This window comes from Hippoglossus stenolepis, chromosome 5, assembly GCF_022539355.2.
Source record: "Hippoglossus stenolepis isolate QCI-W04-F060 chromosome 5, HSTE1.2, whole genome shotgun sequence".
Classification (NCBI taxonomy): Eukaryota; Metazoa; Chordata; class Actinopteri; order Pleuronectiformes; family Pleuronectidae; genus Hippoglossus; species Hippoglossus stenolepis.
The window spans coordinates 22,637,149-22,650,665 of NC_061487.1; the positions used below are offsets into that span (position 1 = coordinate 22,637,149).

The window sequence follows — 13,517 nt, forward strand, 5'->3', positions numbered from 1 at the left end:
TCTTTAACAAGAAGGATGTCAGAGTGATGAATATCATCCTTGGCTGAGTCGCAGCTTCACTGTTTCTGACCTTTCTCCCTCTTGCATCGCTGTCTCCATAAAACCGGCAGACCAATTTAGGACAAGTGAGGACCACACAGTTGGTGTGAACCTTTAATGTCTGTGCTAAGATTAGATTTCTAATTTTAGGCTGTGACATCATTTCTACGTTAAAAATGATATTTTCACAGTCACAAATATGACTGTGTTATTTGAAGAAGCCTTATTCTGGGCTTGTGTCCCTTCCAGCTTCAATGGGACACTTTCATTCAGGAAGCTTATTGAAAGATATTTTTTTATATTACATTTCAAAGACAAAGATACGTCTTTTATTGTCTGTTGGATATAATGAGAGTGAGATGACTCACACTGAATTTAAGGAAAATCACACACACACACACACATCCAGTTTCAGTGTGGTGTTGTCACCTATGAGAATTTCTTATGAGTCTGCCTAGACAGATAAAAGAGGAGGTTGAATTGGGGTCATGCAATAACACACACATTCACACTGCTGTCTTTCCACTCTAATAACCATGCATGGGCCGGATTATATCCTGGATGAGGGAGCCCGCCCAGCCGTTTTTCTGTGTCAGCCCAGGCATGACCTGCGCTTTACTCTTTCCAGTAATGCAGACAGCAGACTGTGCTGTGCCTCGGGGCACCCAGAGGGAGACGGCACGCACACACACACACACACACACACACACCCACACACACACAGGGAGTGAGCGAGAGAAAGAGAGAGAGCGATAATAGACGACATGGAGAAATATTTCAACAATGAAATACTCTGATGGGAATACAGAATGCAAGTTGATATATCATGAGTGGGATTCTCACAAGATAAAAGTACAAGTGTGTGTGTGTTTTGTTTGTGTATACATGTGTATGTGCATGCAGTTTTTTGTCAAATCAATGCAGCTGTAATGTAATGTTATAGCAGTGTACAATTTATACAGTACAATAAACAATACACAGTTTCACTTGGATTAATCCGCTTGTGTCCCAAGTTTCAGTCCAACATACAGGAGCTAAAAAAATCCAAATAGTCCGTGCCTTCATTTTAGTTTCTGCAGTCACAAATCGTGTAAAATGATTAATGTGACTGGATTCCATAGAAGATGAGGTGCCATACTCGCCATTAAAAAGTCATTTTTATGACTGAAATAGTGACTCTGCTCATTAGGGCCCAAATTAGCCCACTGATTTTTAATGCAGAGAGTGTGGTGCATCATTACGACGGATCTCATGCTCATTTTTGGAAGTGCTTCTTTTCATGTTGTTGCATGTGCAAAAAAACATTTTCTATGTGCATACTTCCTCATGTACCATATTATTTTGTACAGATATTTGGGATAATGACAAATTGTCCCTTCCTAACTCGTTTCAACTCCTAGGTTGTAAGCGCGAGCCGGCTGCAGGGTGAGGACCACCCCTTGGAGATAGTGTATTTTGTGGAGGGTCCCAGTGGTCAGAGAGTTCCTGCGGTCCAAACAGCCGGCCTACTCAACAACCTGGATGTTCAAAGGGCGGCCATCGTCTTGGGATATCGTGTCCAGGGTGTTTTGGCACAGCGTGAGTACCTCTTGCATCGTAGATAACTGACATTCAAGGGCAGCCAAGTGATGTCGTGATTCAGAACATGGTCCTCGACATGGACAAACTAGATTAGTTTTAGCCTCTCTCTTTTAGGATCTGCATTTCTGTCGTGTCCTAGGGAAAAATCATTTATTTGAGTGCTGTCATGGAGTGGGAGTTAGGCTATAAAACTTCATCACTAGAAAGAGAGTGAGATCTTTATTTGGGTCTGCTCCAAATTTGATGCGGTTAGTTTTGGTTTCACATTGCAATTCAGGGAGAGGTGTTGTATTACATATAAACGTTGTGTCCTCATCATGTGCGTGGGCTGCATCCACCTCTGTGAATTTGATTTGTTGTGTGTCTGACATCTTTGTGTCGTCAATTCAGTGTTTTTCAGTTTGAATGGAGGAAATGAATGAATCGGTTTACTTTGTTGATTTTGTTGCCACTTGTAATACGATGGTATTACCTCCAGCAAAATTAATTTCCTCGTCATCCAAACCATTAATTTTATCTCTTGCCTACAAGCAATCCTGCCACCTCCTTCCACCTTGTTTTCTTCCCCCTTGTTAAACGATGTCTCAACTTCCTGCAACTTTTCCAAAAGTCTGAACTATTCAAAGAAAATAGTTTGGAGCTGCAAACTATGGTTCAGTTTGATCTGGAGGGAGGTTTGCACTCTACTGAGTGCCCTTCTAGATTTTACTGTTGTCATTATTGTTTTGTACTCATGACTACTGCAAAGACTGATTTGCCTTAGTCATGTGTGTTGCAATTAAAAACAGCTTTTCGCGGTTGCACTTACTGACTAAAGCTAAATCTATGTTGGAGGGAATGAAAGGAAAAAGACACAATATTAGGGAAATAGTTCAAAAGAAAAAAGCAGCTTAACTGATGGCTGTGTGTGTTCCTTTGTATGTTTATAGTAACATCTGAGCTTATTACCTCTGCTTGTTCTCACTGTACCAAAAGCCTGTCTTCCTCATTAAGAATCTAAACAGGGGATGAAGGCCTAATGAGGGCATCTCAAGGGGGTTGGTTTTCTGTGCTGACTGTGTTCTCCTATGGTCTTTTCCCAGGGGATGAAATGAGTGTTAATTAAAACGAATGAAGGTCTGCATTGAAGATTATAACAGTGAGGCAGGAGCCAGCACTCAAACAATGCTGCGTGTTTAGCTTAGCATCTGTGTCTGTTAATAGGCTTAAGGGAATAAAAGGGTATGTTTGGAATATTGAACCACGTACAGGAAGGAAATGACGCTTGCAAACACAAATAACATGTCTGTTAAGGAGCAATGTTAAACTAACTACTCCGGCATGTTCCTTATCTCCTCGTCTACAGCGGTAGAGAAAGTGACGGCTTCCCCCTCCGACAAAGAGAACACCAACATGTGGATCATCATCGGGGTGGTGATTCCCCTCCTCGTCGTCATCGTCATCATTTCAATCCTCTACTGGAAACTGTGTCGTACAGACAAGCTGGAATTCCAGCCAGACGCCATGACCTCCATCCAGCAGCAGAGACAGAAGGTAGAGTCCAGTCTGTGTTGTGCAGTGTCTGACCAAAGCTTCGTGGAATCAGCATTTCAAAGTAACTTCAAGAAAAAGAAAAAGTATGCTTCTTGTCGTTATTTAATTACCTTAAATTGATAATTCATGCCATTGTGCTCAAGGTCAGAAGTGAGCCCCTTTTTTTTACCTGTTTTCCAAGTGTTGAATCACAGGCAGCTGAGTTGTTGGTAGATATTTGAAAATATCATCCAAGATTCATATAAAGAAGAAATGCAGACAAAGGTTTAAGGCAGCGGATCTGTGAGAGAAAGCTGAGCCCACTTTTAAATTCAAATGAGCTGCTAATTAGTTGGATGTATCCGTCACTGCCATGAATCTGGACTTCTTCTTCATCATTTCTTCTTTTAGATTAGGTTAGTAAAACTTTAATGATCCCAGTAAAGAGACTTTTTAAAGGATGTGAGATTCGCACTTGATTTATTTCAAACTTTTTAGATTTTTCTTTTAGAGTCACATTGTCAGATTCATGGGAAAATCAGAAGCAGTTTTATATGATGCTGAATTATTTATCATTCTGGTGTTTATATCTAAAGGTGCAATATATATCTCCCATATAGTGTACTAGTGGAGAACTAATAACTTTGCATTAAAAGTGATTTTATTTTGGACAGTTGCATTAATGTGAGGGAGGTGTGCAGCATCTCTGCTCTGCTGCACTGACCAACAACAACAACAGAGAGTTTTGTACTTTCTGTTGTGCATCACTAATCTCTGAGTAACACAACTGCAGGGCTCTCTCTGCTCCTTCTGACTCTCTCATCATTAAATCAGAAGGTTTAACACAAAAACAACAACTATGATCCGACAGTTAAAATAGATTCTTTTGCATGTTAAATTACAACCATCCTGTTTGTCAGCTTCCAGACCCACTGGTTGATCTTTCTGTCTGTGTCTGTCTTCCATTCCCTTCCACATGCTTTCCTTGGTTTCTTTGAGCTGTGATTCAATCCATTTGTATTGAGCCGATGCAATGAATCTAATGTGCAGAATCACTTATCCTGCTCTCTCTGCTTTACACAATCATCTGTCACCTAACACCACTCCTCTTCTCTCAGTCTACTACGTCATTCAGCGAGTCCAGGAGTCTTCAGCACACCCTCCCTCCAGTGAAACAGGATGTAGAGTTTAGTGAGGAGGAGGGGGAGTATGAGGAGGAAGAGGAAGAAGAGGAGGAGGAGGAAGAGAAGGAGGTTAAAAGGGGGAAGGTACAGAGCAGTGTCTGGTGGTTTGTAGGAGATGTAGTTTGTGTGTTTTTTTGCTGTGAACTGTTGCCGTTCTATGGTATTTAGTCATATATTGCACAGTTAAATTATTAAAGTACATAGTCGTTACTGGTTAATTGTCTAGATTTTGAGTTTTGGGGATATGACAGTATCATCACTATTGCTCTATCCGCCATTGCTTCTGCTTAGAGTCCAGTAGCTCTTTCCAAGAGCAAAAACAATATGAGCAGTGAAGAGGAGGAGGAGGAAGAAGAAGAGGAAGAGGAGGAGGAAGAAGAAGAAGAAGAGGAAGAGGAGGAGGAGGAAGAAGAAGAGGAGGAGGAGGAGGAGGAAGAAGAAGAAGAAGAAGATGAGGACCAAGATGAGGAAAAGGAGAAAATGAAAAAGAAAGGAATTAAACCAGAGGAGCCAAAAAGACAAGAGAGCAGAGCAATGCCGAAGAGAACAGGGGGGATGAAGAAAGATGAGAAAAAGAAAGTGTTGTCTAAAGGACGGGGAGCCAAAGAGGAGGTATAATGTGACGTAGCCGTAGAGACAAGTGCTTGTTTGCAGTAGTGGACATTAGGATCCTGCTTTCCCCAATTACCAGAAAATCTGGTATCGGTGAATGTCCCTGTGGACGTCGCATTGGTGTGTTTGTGTTTAGATCTTGTGAAGTTGTAGAGTTATTGACGTCATGCTGCATGTCTGTTGTCGGTGATTTCCTAATTTACCGTTAGAACAGATGAAGTAGTAATTATAGATAATAATGTGACGCTAGCTGTCTGTTTGCTTTCATTCAGCTTCAGTGTTAATTATACATAACAACCTCAAGCTTTTTGACCTTATACACGCACTCATAGCAGTTTTTAGCGCTTTTATACTGACAAACATCCAACTGGATTAGTTTTATACCAACAAGCCTCAGCTGCACATGTTTGTTTCAACTCAGAGAATGAACAGGAACATGTCTCTTCTCTCGTAGCTTCATTTCAATGTCACAGGACCAGAGTTTCACAAACTGCAAGCACTCACACTGAGATCTGACATCCTCTGTTTACTCTTGCTGGAAGGTCCTGAGGGCTTTACACTCAAATAGTCTCACTGCTTCCATCGCCAGCCTCACTCATCCCCGTCCCTCTCTCTCTTTATTCATTAATGTCTGTCTGTCTGTCTGAGTCTCCCTCCTGGACATGCATTCATCAGGCATTCAGCCTAATTGTGAACTCAGAACTTGTCTCTCCATGTATCCGGCTGTCGCATACATTCACTGCAGATCCAAAGTCTTGAGAGAATTTCATTGTGTGTTCTCTCTTTCCGTTTCTCCCACCCGTCTCCTTAGTTGCAGGCTCCCAGTGTAAAAGGCTTCGACTTTGCCAAGCTGCACTTTGGCCAGCCGAGTAAGGATGATGTCATGGTGATCCAGGAGCCCATGCCGTCAGGGCCTGGCCCCGGGTCCCTCCCCATGTCCATTAAAGACGGCTTCAGTCCCTCTGAGAACGGAGAGATCCCCACGCCCATATCCAAACACTCAGCCTCCTCCACCAAGGCGTCCCGCAGCGGCCGAAGACGAGAAAGGTCAGAAAAGGAACGCCATGAATTAGCATCATCTGTTTTTCTGTGATGCTTTACTCAGTTATGTTATGGTCATTAGTTTTCCACTGACTGAAATATATTCTGGATTTATTTCACTACCCTGGACAGATACTGTATTTAGCTTTTTATGTGGATATTTAATTGAGCTTGTTATTTTCTTCTCACCTGAGTTGGAACAGTCAGTCATCCGGACCAAAAAGCTTTTGACAGATCCTCTGATCAATTATTGATGCATTAGACATCGAGGGACCTCACAGACCTCTATTTGGCTGACAGTATATGAAGTCAATATATGTGTATATTTTATGTTTTAGTTTTTGCAGTTAAAAGTTTATTTTATCATTTATTTATAGTATAACTTAAATAAATATGTGTATTATTACTATTACCTCCTAGCTATGCTAATAGACAGTTTATGATACCAACAGCATTGTACACCAGTTGCTTCTCAGTACATTTATTAATTTGTGTCCTTTTTGTATGGGGGGGGGGGGTGATATATATATATATTTTATTAGCTTTTATTAATTTTATTGTCAGCCATGAAAAAATTGTTGTAAATGTAATCATTGTGTTGTTAAAAATACTTTTCCATTTAGCGCTAAACCTGAAATCATATTATAATTTCTTAGAAGTCTATCCCCAGCTTTTACCTTCCTGGAATAAAAAGTATTTTCGATAATGCATGGCATTCCAGCATGTTAGTGTGACCTCACGCTTCTATTATTCATGTAAGTGTGTGTGTGTGTGTGTTTTCCTGGTAGAATCTCTCCATCAGACGGTGACTCGGTGGTAAGTGACCATTCCAGTGTGCAGGAATCAACTGAGGAGAACCTGAGAGGCCACGCCACGCCCAGCGACGGCAAGCAGACCCGCAAGGTCCCCATCAATGTTTTAAATGGCAAGTGGCCTTGGCAACACTCACATCACTCCTCCCAACACAGAGAGAGAGTGATTACCAAGTGGGGGAGGGAGGAAGCTGAAGGGATTGGGCAGATATAAAGAGATAAAGAGAGAACAACTCGTGCAGGCGTGCCTTGATTGACAAGAGGGTCAGACTGAGAGCAAGGGAGAATGTGAAGCGCTGAAAAAAAAGGCAAAGTAGAAAACTACTGAGGAAAAAAGTGCAGCGTCAAGCCCAGCCGTGACTTAAAGGTTAGAGGGGGAAACAGTGAGAGTAGAACTTACTGGTAGGAAGTGGTGGAAAGAAGTCCAGAGAGAATGAAGTGTGCAGGGAACAGGAGGGAAGAAAAACACTGAAGTCGCTCTGACAGCTTGTTGATAGATTCAAGCCTGTGCTGCCACTCACAGACTCCGAGCTGGAGCCAGACGCAGTCAGGCACAGAGACCTCAGCCTGACTCACCCACAGAGGAATGGTCTCTGTTTTGTTAATGATAAATCTCAAGCCCGAGACTGTGTATACTCGACCGCAATGTTTATAAGTAGATTGTGTATGAGGCACACTCACTCTTCTGTAATGAGCTATCTTTCTTTTTAAGCTTGTCTTTAGATTCCTGTTTTGTCTGTTCATTAGTGGCAGAAGCTTTTATCAGCTGTGGAAAATGATCGCTCAAAATGACTCACTTGCCTTTCCACCTCTCTGTCCTTCTCTGCTGCACTTATTTTCATTTCTAACGATTGAAACTGCCAGACTTCACGTCACTAGTGTTTTATTATTAACTTACAGTAACCACTTCTATGTTTGGTGCTTTTATTTGATCTCCTTCCCCTCAATAAAACTCTCTTTTTCCTTTCTGTTGTGGTTTGCAGGCAAGAATAGAATCGGTAAGGGTTTGTCCTCTTTTACGTCTTTGTGTCTTTAGACCTCAGGCTTGACCTCCAGCAGCTGTGTCTGTGTGTTCGTCGTGTCCCTGTGGTAGCTTTGTGCTCAGCTCGTTCTCACCATCCGTCACTGTCTCCTGAGCCGCCACTCCCTGAGTAGAAACAATCAGCTTTACAAACAAAAGGCAAAGCCCTTGTTTGATATGAAGTTTAAAATTTGTGTCCATTTCACATCACCTCTGGAAGGGTTTACTCCACGTTTTTGTGATTAAAAAGTCAGATTTCAAATAAATCGTTCCAATAGAATTAAATCCTTGCACAGTAGTTGCCATTGCTCTGCTGCCATTTTATGCTTATTAGTATTTCGATCCTTAAAAAACCACTCTGTGCTGACTTACCTCTGTTTCCTTCCTCAGGTCCTCCACCCATAAACGGTACGAGCGAGAAGCTGTCATCAGCCGCCATCTTTGAACACGTCGATCGAATGTCTCGCGCCACCGACTCGAGCAGAAGGCTCCCCAATAAAGTGCAGCTTATCGCCATGCAGCCCATACCTGTCCCACCGCTGCACAGCCCACCTGTCAACGGCAAACTGTCAGGCTCCAACCAAATCGACAAAGAGGTTTGCTCTTTTCACTCTCTTCACAGTCATCATACTGGTACAACCACAATGAAAGAAATTGGCTTAATTTTTGTTTAAAAAAAAAAAAGGTTTCGATCAAATAGGTGAACACTTGTTCGTCCAAATTGAAAACACATGCACATCTGTTTTATCCGGAGTACCAAAATAAACATCTAATCTGGCAGCTCTGTCATCTGCTGTCAACCTTTCTTCTTTATTACAAGAGAAAGTTACGATATTTGAGCCAAACTGGCTCAAGTACAGATAAATTAGAGACTTAATTACTTTTATAAATGTAATAAAACAGACTGGATTCGAGCTAATGACAGTGTTACAAGTCCTTTTGATAAAATGATTATTATTTTCCCTCGGGCACTGCTTGTTTGGATTTGTCGCTGGCAGCTAGTAAAGTGTGTTTTTTTTATGATGTCATTTTCTCCTCAGATCCAGGTAGCATTGAGGCACAAGTCAGAAATCGAGCACCACCGCAACAAAATTCGTCTGCGGGCCAAGAGGAAGGGCCACTACGACTTCCCCACCATGGACGAAGTGAACGGTAGCCCCACAGACCAGGATCACATCTATCACAAAGCCCAGATGCAGATTGATAAGATTCTGGATCCGGACACTCAGATGCCCTCCATCTTCATGGAATCCAAGAAAAGGTTTGGGCTCAGATTTTGGGTCCGGCCCCTTGTTTGGTATCGTGTTAGAAAGTTGTTTGAAAAAATGTATGAACATTCCTCCCATTGTTTTTCTTCAGTGGTCGAGGGCGGCGCTCTCCCAAACAGAGGATGAAGGATCAGCTGAACGGAGGCATGATGGACGCGGACAAAGACCACCTGATCACTGAAGACAGTGATGCTGCTTACAGAAAGTGTCCAGGGGTCAACAATGTGGCTTACGTAGTGAGTAGAGCAGACGCATGATGAGATATATGCAATCTTACATAAAATATGCCCTAATCGCCTATAAATATGTTTTATTCATTCCAGTCGGACCCCGACCAAGGCCCACTGTCCCCTTACGGGAGCCCCTCCCCCACCGACGATGTCTTCATGGGTCCCGCCTCCTCTCCTCCAGGTCACGCACCTCCCCCACCGCCCTACATGCCTCCGCAGCCCTCCATCGAGGAGGCGCGGCAGCAGATGCACTCGCTGCTGGACGATGCCTTCGCCCTCGTGTCGCCCACGTCTCAGGGCAGCACGGCAGGCATCACTCTCCCAGGGGTCAACAGCAACCCCCCTAGCTCCAGCCCTCCAGCCCGGGGCCCCAGGCCTTGGGGGCCCTCTTACCAACCTCTTAACCCTTTCCCTAATGTAAGTAAACCATCCCTGGTGATTGTATGTGCTGAAAACTTTTGGCACAGCTTTAATCTTTCAGTCAACACCAAATGTTGCACTGAGCAAAATTATGTTCTGGAAACAAATTGTTCTTTCCTGCATCTAAGCTTTCGCTAGTTAAACATCCTCCAAAGCTGTGGTCCGTCATGCATCTGTTCATTTCACTAATCTGGGGACAGGCTCACAGAAATCCCTCTGCAAATTTGTAACTGCCCAAACTGTAAACACACAGACACATGTAACGATCCCTGGCATTCACTGTCTCTTCCCTTTCTCAACGTTTGTTCAGCTCGTTCCCAGCGTGGCGCCCATAGCTTCAACTTTAAATCGTGTCCTCTTAGCAAACTAATCAGTTAAGTATTCCTCCATCTGTCGCCCCCGCAGAGCTGCGACCTTACAACCCCCCATCAGCTATCTAACACTCCTAAGACCCTACAGTGATATACCCTACATATGTTTTCATCTGGTCATTGTGGGCTGGTTTCACAGAACACACACTCATCGACGTGCTCTGTTGTTTTCACAGATTGTTTTATCTTAAATTTAGACAATAACACCGTGCCTGTATATCACAGTGTGTCAAGAGGCAACGAGGAAGTTATCTGTAGCATATCCACGGCTTTGAAATTCAAATTGTAGAAAGTTTGTCAGTGCTCATGGGCTTTATATGAGAAATATTGAATAACATGAAATTATATGGATATGAATTCATGAAAAGAGAATTATATTAGTGGTTAGGAAACTGTAAAGACTGTTTCCTGTTCAATCCCTCAGATTAGATTAGCATAGAGGCTTACGTATGCTGTCAGCATTATGACTGTGTTGATAACAAGCGTTCATTCCACACACACTATCAAGGGAAACCTAGAAGCACAGTGGGTATATAACTAAGACAGGACTGTATTAACCATCACTATGCTACTTTAATGTTTAATTTTCTGAAGGATATACAGCAAACCCTCGCTTTTAAAAACTAATTTTAGATCCCATCAGATATTGATTTCTGTGGCCAATACTGATATTAGGGAGTAAAACGTTTCCTAAACTAATATGTCGGCCAATATCCATATTAAAAAATGTGGCAATGATTTCAGAGAGAAAACACAAATGCACAAACTATGGTTTATTCTGTCAAATTAAACTTTTTCTATTGGTAAACATAAACGCTGATACCAATATGTCTGTGAAAGGCTCCTATCTAATTTATCGGTTGGCCTCTAATATGATTTTAGCTCTCACTGCCAAAATAAAAAATAGGCACAGTAAATTGCTTTGCTTTCATAAGCAATATGAACATCCACTGCAAACTCTATTTGCATCAATAACAACATTTCATTCTGCCTTATCACGTTACAGCATCAAAGCCGTGCCTGCCAGTTTTTTAATACTTCTAAGTTGATTATATTCGAGAACCACAAACACAGACAGTGTCTCCTCTAGTTTCACGGTGCGTGTCATGAATACGTAATATGATATAATAATAATAAAACTTTAAATTCTATAGCACCTTTTTAAAACACGGTTGTAAAGTGCTTTACAAAACACATTGGAACAAGACAACACAAGAAAATGATATCCATTAAAACCAGTTAACAATCAGGCATTAAAAGGTTTTCCTCTAAAAAATATGTTTTCAGCAATGATTTAAAATGCAGAGCCTTGGAGCCCTGATGGCAAAAGCCTGGTCGCCCTTAGTTACCACCCTGGACTTTTCTAGGATCTACAAACAAGTGTTGGTTGAATTTCTTTTCACCTCCTTCTAAGCACTGTGTGTTTGTCTCTGTCTCCCTCCAGAGGTTCACCGAGCTGGCTCTGTCCCCTCCTCCAGCCCAAGGCCTGACACCAAGGTTAGTGGAGCAGTCCGAGAAAATTGATGATTCGTGTATGAATGAATGAATAATGCCCCTATTTCACTTCTTCCAACACCAAAATGATTTCTTATTGATCAGTGCAGCCCCGGATTTCCACCACCTCACCAGTGGGAATATTTTTCCTTTAGGTGCATCAAGTGCATTGGGCCTCGTGAATAATGAAGGAAGAGTCATCTTTATTTTATTGGTTTAATGGATCAGGTCCGAGCAGTGGTCTCTTAACACGCTCCAAAAAGACCAAGGCACCCGTACACACACACACACACACACAGCACCACAATAACATGATCAGCTTCCATTCATGTTCTTGTGAGCCGAGCGGCCAGAGGAAACCAAACGGATGCGTTTGTGGTCACAAAACTTATCACCACTGGAAATTTGAGCCCAGTGGAAATGAAATATCAGCAGCAGCCGTCAAACTGTTTGTTGCAGCTACTTTGTGGTTGTGAGATGTGAAACCTCAGGTCTATATGAACTGAATAAGACTCATTTAATTTACGTATATATTTTTCCTATAGATTGTATGTAGCATTGGAGACATGGCAGCTCCTCAAAAGTTAAGGCAAAGCATCTCGATTGCCCCCTGGTGGCTGGCTGCAGTATTGGTCATAAAACCCTTCTCTGTGTAGGATGGAACATGGGACAAACTTTTTAACAAACTACACGTTGAATAATTAAAATGACAAATTAAAATGTGGTTTCTGTATTTACAGGGAGTTCTTATCACACTCAAGTGTACATTTTCAACATAATTTTGGTTTTAATTACTTATTTGACAATGACCTCTTGGTCTCTGTTTTCATATATTGGCCCAGAAAGATTAGTTGGCTTAACCATGAAGTTGTGTTAGTGAGTTGGATTATACTGTTCTGTATTTTCAAAGCTCTGTGGAATGGAAATAAGAAAAGTAACTTTAAAGCATGTGGACCTCTCTGTGTTTCAGGCAGGGCCTTGGCTCCAGCTACCTGCCACCAGGAGAACCAGCAGGCCTCAGCGAGCAGTTCCAGTCAGACAGCCTGTACTCCAGCAGGGGGCTGTACGCTGATGAGCTCCCCTCGTCTGCAAGACCCAGACCAGTGGGGGGAACTACTGGTACGAGTGGAAATTACAAATGTGCAAACACAATGTGCAGACAGCCTTAAACTATTAATACGGCCCTGCAAACCTTTTCTAAGTTAAATTCTGCATGAAATGTCCCCACAGCCACATGAAATGAAAATCTGAAAAAATAAACGGGCAATAACACTTGAAGGTTGAACATTATTGTCTGTACACAGAGAGTTTGTCTGTGGACTCTCTGTTCTGGATGTGAGCCACAGATTCACTCTTTAAACCTGTCAAACTTAAAGAGCCTCGTCTTTGTGTTAAGTTATTAAAGGAACTGGAACGATGCTGCTGTCGTCATGTGACTTAGACCAATAGAAATGGATTCTGGCTTTTACCGACAGACAGAGACAGACAGACAGAGACTGTAATGATTGTATCAAAGTATATTAGAGGAGCTGCTGAGGATTGAGTGTCAGGCACTGTAGCTCTGACGTGATGCGTGTGTGTGTGTGTGTGTGTGTGTGTGTGTGTGTGTGTGTGTGTGTGTGTGTGTGCGTGTGCGCAGGCGCCCAGCTCCATCATCTCACACAAGTGGGACTGTCCAGTCGGCTCAACGGTTACCCAGGAGGGGTCCGAGCTGCTCCGGGCCAGAATGGAGGCATCGGCTGGAACCACTACCACGATGACAACTACTCCAGAGCGAAGGCTGAAAAAGACGCAGTGAGTGAAGCAAAGATCTGTTGTGAAACTTTTTCTTTATTTAGCCGAGTGGACTTTTGATGCCATACTGCTCTGAAAAAAAATCTCCTTCTAGTTCTCTACCACTTTATATTTCCTTCTTGTTTTCTCTTTCTACAT

The 13,517-nt window shown here is 42.4% G+C and overlaps 1 protein-coding gene across 3 annotated transcripts in view; it reads left to right on the top strand.

Moving 5' to 3' along the window:
* The window catches only part of si:ch211-1e14.1 (UPF0606 protein KIAA1549), a 36,740-nt gene that overhangs the window by 19,897 nt on the left and 3,326 nt on the right, over positions 1-13,517 (top strand). For 2 of the 3 annotated variants that reach the window (XM_047340018.1, XM_047340019.1), the window contains exons 9-22: positions 1,440-1,617; positions 2,966-3,153; positions 4,251-4,400; positions 4,608-4,928; positions 5,740-5,975; positions 6,758-6,894; positions 7,765-7,779; positions 8,193-8,398; positions 8,843-9,063; positions 9,162-9,306; positions 9,394-9,717; positions 11,536-11,588; positions 12,556-12,704; positions 13,225-13,379. In XM_047340018.1, the coding sequence (XP_047195974.1) occupies positions 1,440-1,617; positions 2,966-3,153; positions 4,251-4,400; positions 4,608-4,928; positions 5,740-5,975; positions 6,758-6,894; positions 7,765-7,779; positions 8,193-8,398; positions 8,843-9,063; positions 9,162-9,306; positions 9,394-9,717; positions 11,536-11,588; positions 12,556-12,704; positions 13,225-13,379 (2,478 nt within the window). The remainder of the gene's footprint in view (positions 1-1,439; positions 1,618-2,965; positions 3,154-4,250; positions 4,401-4,607; positions 4,929-5,739; positions 5,976-6,757; positions 6,895-7,764; positions 7,780-8,192; positions 8,399-8,842; positions 9,064-9,161; positions 9,307-9,393; positions 9,718-11,535; positions 11,589-12,555; positions 12,705-13,224; positions 13,380-13,517) is intronic. The other variant, XM_047340020.1, reaches the window with a different exon arrangement.